This window comes from Bombus bifarius, unplaced genomic scaffold (genome assembly GCF_011952205.1).
Source record: "Bombus bifarius isolate JDL3187 unplaced genomic scaffold, Bbif_JDL3187 scf7180000007966, whole genome shotgun sequence".
Classification (NCBI taxonomy): Eukaryota; Metazoa; Arthropoda; class Insecta; order Hymenoptera; family Apidae; genus Bombus; species Bombus bifarius.
The window spans coordinates 5,614,227-5,621,429 of NW_022884352.1; the positions used below are offsets into that span (position 1 = coordinate 5,614,227).

The 7,203-nt window shown below is 38.0% G+C and overlaps 1 protein-coding gene across 1 annotated transcript; it reads left to right on the top strand.

Moving 5' to 3' along the window:
• The first annotated feature begins 3,588 nt into the window (after positions 1–3,588).
• LOC117206154 lies at positions 3,589–7,203 on the top strand. Its single transcript, XM_033445243.1, has 4 exons — positions 3,589–3,947; positions 4,265–4,432; positions 6,045–6,323; positions 6,994–7,203. The coding sequence occupies exons 2-3, from the start codon at positions 4,273–4,275 to the stop codon at positions 6,308–6,310; spliced, it is 426 nt and encodes a 141-aa protein (XP_033301134.1). The 5' UTR covers positions 3,589–3,947; positions 4,265–4,272; the 3' UTR covers positions 6,311–6,323; positions 6,994–7,203.

Genomic DNA, 7,203 nt, shown 5'->3' on the forward strand with positions numbered 1-7,203 from the left:
TCCTCTCGTGGAAATTTTCTAATTCGTCAACCTGGCTTTTCCTTAATTCTCCTTCGATGCTGGCACAGTGATACGAGATGCTGCTCTTCTCCTTCGTTTTACCGTTCCAACTGTCAAGCTGGCAAGCTGGCAGCACGACCACGAATTTTTAATACACCCTATATATACAGGGTGGTTGATAACTGGCGGTACAAGCGGAAAGGGGGCGATTCTACGCGAAAAAAGAAGTCGAAAATGTAGAATAAAAAAAATTTTTTTTTTTTCATTTTTCCATCGAAACGACGATCTACAGTGAGATGCGTTATAACGTACCGCGCGCGTACCGAGCGTAAATTCAAAGTCGATTTTCTCGAAAACAAAGCCTCGAACGAAAAATGTTTATTCTATATTTTCGACTTCTTTTTTCGCGTAGAATCACCCCCTTTCCGCTTGTACCGCCAGTTACCAACCACCCTATAAACGAATCAGGTCATTTCCCTTACGTTTGTATCCCTTTTTCTTTTATGATCTGCTAAATATTTCGATACAGCAAAGACGTACCGATAGCGCCGGACATACAAACTTTATCAGCGAAATATCGTCTTTTAACGCACGTTAGAATGATAGTTATTCCCCGAGAGATAAAATATTTTTTTATTCGAGATAAAAGCGCGAAGCGTGCGGGTTCGTGTCTTGTAAAAATCGATCGGCTATCGATGCGTCTAGTTTCGGTCGTAAATGGCTGGCCTACACGTTCTCTAAAACGAGGAATGTCCATCGACCAGTTGGTTTCCGGGCCATCAAGATCGTATTGACGACAGTCAGCGAATGAAGAGCACGCGTGCTCAGCCGGAACATAGAAGATTTCCTCCTCGCCATTCGTTTTATGTGTTGGCCGTCTTTACGAGCGCCGCAGTTGGCAGATTCTCGATCGGGACTCTGGACAACCGGGAAGATCCAGTCGGAGAATATCCTTTGTCCTTTGCAGTATTCTTATTAAAAATAGAACAGAAGAGAATAAGCGAATTGATTGGCCTTTAACGCTTTCCGTTATAAGCAGCTCATGCTGCTCTTCGAATTACGTCCGAACAGCGTTGTTTAGTGAAACGTGAATCTTTCTTATCAAATACGTGTACAATTTATATGGATGATTTACACGTTGTACAACAATTACATTGCTTCAGATAGCGTAATAATTATTCGCTAATCGATAGTAACGGAGCGTGCAAATTTTTCAGTTCCTTCCACGATAACACTGCTACGACTTTCTTTCCTTTCAACAGGATTGGTAATTTTTTACTTCGTAATGAGGTGGTTGTTGGTGAAGATACCGGCAAGAAATACTCTTGATGTTCAACAGGAAAGTTTATCAAACTATCAACAAACAACAGTCAACAATTTACGATCAACGATCAACGATCAACGATTAACAACAATTAACGATTAACTATCAAGAGTTATATGATAATCACGTATCTCTAATGGTGTTTGCTTCGCTATGACCCTTAAACTTTCGCACTTCGCAGCTCGGGTTCAGAACGAATCTTTGGTTCGAAATCAAACGGATTTTTTTGCCCCTCGATATCCGCGACGATTAGATGTCCGCCACGGTTGCGATTGCGATTTTCCGAATATTCGGCCAGAGAACCGTAGGGATATCGATGGTACATTAGGCACGTCAGCTTTACGCTTTGAAGGTACAGCGTTTGGTGTCGCGAAGCCGTTGCAAAGTTGCGTGGTCGAGTGCAGCCACGGTAGTATACGCGATTTATTTGAGTTTTGGCGGCTCTGGCAGAAATAAATTAGGATTTCGTTAGTAAAGGGAATAAGAGAGGTGTTTCAACGTTAGTTCGAAAGATCACTGCTTCGGTGAATAAGTGTGGGCTATGGATATTGCAATAATTGCCGAGCTTCTTCAACAATTCAACAAAACAGGCCGGTGAACGCCGAGTAGCGGTGCATTTTCCACCCGAGTGTGGTTTAAAGGGTGTTGAAGTAACTAATACTGTTACGTGGCTACTTTAGACAATGCAACTTCGCATTTTTATGTATTCTACTTACCTGAACGAAATTTTACTATTTTATTATTATTAGTTGAACTATCGTCGAGAGTTAACTTATACGACTTGTACGAGGATGTAAGCAGCAAGGGCACGAGTTACGCGATACAAGTTTGCAACATTATTATGTACTTAAAAGCAAATGTTTCGTGGAATTCTCTAGTATGAACATGAACTTCTAAGTGAACAAAAAATCGTAGATAGTGGAGAGAAATAGGTGGACTCCTGTTACACGAACGACCTGGTTATATGAACCGACTTGTTCCCGGGCAGGTTCGTATAAACGGAGTACCGTTGTAATATAGTTAAAAAAAAAAACAAACAAAAAATGAGTTATCCTTAAAAGAACAAATGTAACTTTCTTGGAAACGGGAGAATATTCTACACGCTCTTGTCGAAGTTTCTACGAACACGAAAAATTAGATTCCGTCGATTCTTGAAGTTTGTCAACGACGAAAGAATGTAGTACAAATATAAATACAATTAAGTCGAGAATAACTTGACTGTAATTGACGATCACTCGGTTTAGATTAGAGTTGAATTTCTTCGTTTCCGAATATTTCATCCCAATTCGTATCCTGTATATCATATCTTATCTTCTCCAAGGCCATTATCGTTTAAAATACAGAATATGTGGAATTTAAGCAAGCAAAAATTATGTTAATTGAAGCTGTTGCGGATTTTTCATCTTAATAGGATAAAAAAATAAAAGAAAAATAAAAAAATAAATAAAAGATAAAAAATAAAAAAATAGGATAAAAGAACGCAGCAGGTTTAACCTCCAGCTGCGGCTGATTTTCATATTTTTGTGTACAGAATCTCGGACAAATTTGCATCTTGTATAGGTATATCGTTAGAAGTCTTTCGACGCGATACATAAAGCAATCAAAATAAGCGGAAGAGAAGAAAATATTGTCGTTCGTTAACTTCCAAATAGCTTCCAATTAACACAGTATGCGGAATGTATAACACAATTTCCACGTTGCTCGCTGATGGAGTGTTAAAATTTCACTTCGCGCTCCTATCGAACAAACAATTGAGGCGAAAAATCACGCGTACCGATAGCTGTTACTTTATTTTTTCTTCGAATTGAGGAAACTCGTTAACGACGGAAAAATACGATGGAAACATAACTCAAAGAACGTAACGGCATTTTTTATTGGTTTCCATGTTCCATAGTATCAACTTTTTCGTTGTCGTACGAAAGTACTAACTAGACGATACGAAACTGAATATATTTCAACCTAATTAATTAGTACGTAAATGCCGTAAGAAATGAAATGCCTGTACTCCGCGAAAAGATCGCATAAGCAAACTAGCCACGTATGAAATAAAAAATTCACGACGAATTTGAAATACGTAGGAGTGTTCCGATGCGTTTGGCGTCAGTATCTCGCCATTGCGTGTTCAATTTGTTGCAGGTAGTAGAGAAATAGAAGAAAAATCATCGAGAGTCAGCGAGGAGAGGGCACGGCGAGCTGTTGCGCCATTGGTCGCCGTTAGGGGTGTCTGAACACTTCGTGGGTGGTTGGGAGCGACTATATAAAGCGTTTCACGGATCATGGTACATCGCAGTTGCTTTTACGTGTTGCTTCATCCGCGTTCCGAAACTTTTTCCTCTCTGCAACGTGTCTGAAGCGTCTTTTTTCGCTCTCGACCAGCGGCGATCGTGTTCGCGTCTCGCGTTCCTTCCCTCGACTTCCGTTCCAAGCGTACGACCGAACGTCGATCAAAAGAATTTACATCGCCCGAATAGTTCGAAGAATTTTTCTGGTGAAGTTGCTCGTTACGAGGTGGAAAACGAGAGGATAGTTGGGGAGAAAGTCGAAGAGTTGATCGTGAGAAGAAGAAAAAGAATATCTTTTGTCTTTATTTGTGAATTTGAGGATCGAGACAGATTCATATAAGGGGAGTATATTAACATCGGTCACGATTATCTCTACGTGATGTTAATTGTTAAAAATCGATCGCTCGAGGAATATTCGTTGGTGTCACGTTCGAGAAAATTAATTCCCATAATACACGCGTAATCGAAAATATTTTTACGATTTTTATAATATACGCGCGAGGAATAATATAGTATAAAAATAATATTCCGGTCGTCTACTTTTAAATAATCGTAGAATATTTCGCGTTCGAGCGAGGTAATCTAACGGTAGAAATAAAAATAGAAAAGAAGGGTTAATCACGCGGATGATGAAAATATCTGGACGTAATTTTTACAGGCAAGAAAATGCTTTCGCGGCGTGGGAAGACGCAATTGGTACCGTGCTTTGGAACCATAGAAATCGTGATGTGTTTGTGGATTGCGTGTATGGTTTTAACTCTGGTCGCATCTCAACAAAAATTTTACATTCAGGGCCGGTATGGCAAGAGGCAGGAACCGCGTACAGGTGAGATATAAATGTATATAAAATTACCTTGATTGACAAACCTTCGACATTTCACAGATCCATTTTCTTTATAAAGTACGAACCATTTCTTTTCCACCGTTCAAAACTCGAACTACTGTTAAAAAACCTTTCTAAGTTGTAAATGATATAATTGATAATTATACTATATAACTATAACTACGTAACTGCATAACGATATAACTACATAAACCACATTAACTGAGAAATATACAAACACAGGAATTTTCTCTCTATTAATACAAATACATCTTGATTAACTGTTACACTCTATTTAAGTTTCTGCGATTCCGCGATATTTCCTTTGCTCTCGTTAAAACGTGAAATCTTACCTTTAATTTTCCAGTCGTTCGTATTTTCAGTCTCCGCGACTCGTTCCGTGCGCGATGTTCTAATCAGAAGCGTCGTGGTCGTTTTGTGGACCAACGATTGGTGGTTATCTCCAATTAGAGCGTTTCTAGTTTCTAGTCACTTGATCTTTTCGTTCTGAACAAGGCACATTTATCGAATTCAACGAGAGTAGAATGTTCCGTAACTGTGAATTTTCTTTTGTTACAGTCGATGCGTTATAATTAACTATCGTATACCTCCCCTATTCTTTTTCTCGTATTTCGAATTACGGAAATTTTTCCTTCCATACGTATACTCTTTTCTTCTCCATCGTCGTTCTCATTTTTTCGTATCTGCTTCATCATTATTTTTACCTGTTCTTCGTGCAATGAAGAATCTGCAAAGGAAATACGCGTCTTTCTGTGTACATACTTATAATTGTTTTCGCAAGAACAAGAAACGCTCTTTGAGCTTCGATTCATCGCAGTAATTAGTTATGGGTATCTGCGTGATAGAAGCAAAGGATAGCTTATTAAATAATGAAAATTACGATATATCGGAAATTCTGTGACGAACGAAATTGGAAATGTCGAGCAATCGTTAAACTTGGATAATGACGATTCGTTGCCTCCATCTGAAATGTTGAGAACAATTTGCGACATTAAATTACCGTTATTATTACACATCAAAAATTACATGTTATTATTAAATTACACACTTATTGTTGTTTTCTGTTCATTCGTGAAGATTCAGATGCCATTAAAATGTCTACTTACGAAAAAGAAATTCATTGCCAGATGATTATTCTCGACGATGTTTCGCTATTACGCATATAGTAGAATAGAGTGATCTGAGTCACTCAGCTACATTTTAAAATTCAGTTCTGAACTTTGCATAGAATAATCAAACTTGCTGCAAATCACGAGACATCGTTAGTCTTTAATATAGTAATAAAAGAACGAGAAAATACCAAAAATCATTTAAATAATTTTCTGATGACATTATTCTGGTCAGCGAGAAGATATTGTGTAAGGATATCGGTACTGGTTGAACAATTATAAAAGACTATAGTCGTCGAGAGTTGTCAATATACGTGATGTATTTCGTTATTTATCACGTCACGAATATCGAGTTAAATAATTTGTTTTCAAACGTGGATCGTTTGAAAATAGTTCGCAATAGAATTTTTTTAATTACAAGATAAATTGTTTAAACATCCTTCCAACACAAATAATTTTAATTTAGCTTAACGTCTCAATTGCAGACTCGTTCTTCGTGTCGGGAGGCAGATATGGGCGCAGTGAAAACACGCAGAAGGCGAGTAAATCGTTGCCAAAGTTGGTGGAGGTAGAGGTGCCAAGGATAGATCGATTCTTTTGGGGTAGCCGGTACGGGAAACTCTCCCCTCCGGATTACCGGACACTTTCATCGGTGAATCGATTTAGCGCCATTCTCAACTTTATGGATCAAGTTAATCTCGATCGGGAGAACGACGCCAGCAACCGGAACGATCTCGATCTTGTCCCTTAAAATTATTTCGTCGGTAAGATATCTTTCTTGCTTTTTTTTTTCGTGAAAGGTTCCAGCTGTACAGATGAATGAATTTTTAAATGAATGAAAAATTCAGAATGCGTAAATTATGCAAAACGACGGATAAGTAGTAAGAGGGAGCAGAGACAACTTTTCAATTATTAATAATAAAACGTGTGTCCCAGCATTGAAATCACCCACAATTTCCAGGATAATATGCCACGCTTTTTAGCGTGTTACAAATTTTCTTGTAACATAAAATAATCTCGAGCTTGAAAGGCCTATGAATTTTCTTGAAATCGTACACGAGTTTGACCTGATGTTCGTTGCGAGATTTGACTAATGCCCAGTGGCAAAAAAGAAATTTTAAATTTTAATATTCTTCGAGTCGAGACAAATTAACTCTTTATAATTCTAATATGTTTATAAATTTTCACGTTTGAAAGGATCGATGAACTAAAGCAATTGAAAATGTTAGATTGTTTAATTTTAGAGAAACAACAGAGTATTTTTGCTGCAGAATTGTCAAAGAATTTTCTCGTGAAGCGTTTTCTTTGTTGGAGCTGTTACAGAAGAGTTTCTATTGCACAGAAATAATCCTGTTTCAAAGCGAGACACCTAATTCTTTTCTTTTCTAACGAACAACTATTCCAATGCTAATATTATTGAACTATGCTTCGCAGACATCTACGAGGACTCGTTGGCTCTTTTGTGCAAACGATACAAACTGAGAGAAGAAGAGTTACAGGGAACGTGCGTGTTTCGATCTTCTAAACAAGTCCTCCGTAATGATTCGTTGTTTTCAATCGATTTAAAAGAATGTAAAGATCTCGTGAAAATCGGTGGAATGCGCAGAAAAACGAAATATAAGCTTCAGTTTACGCATCGTAGAA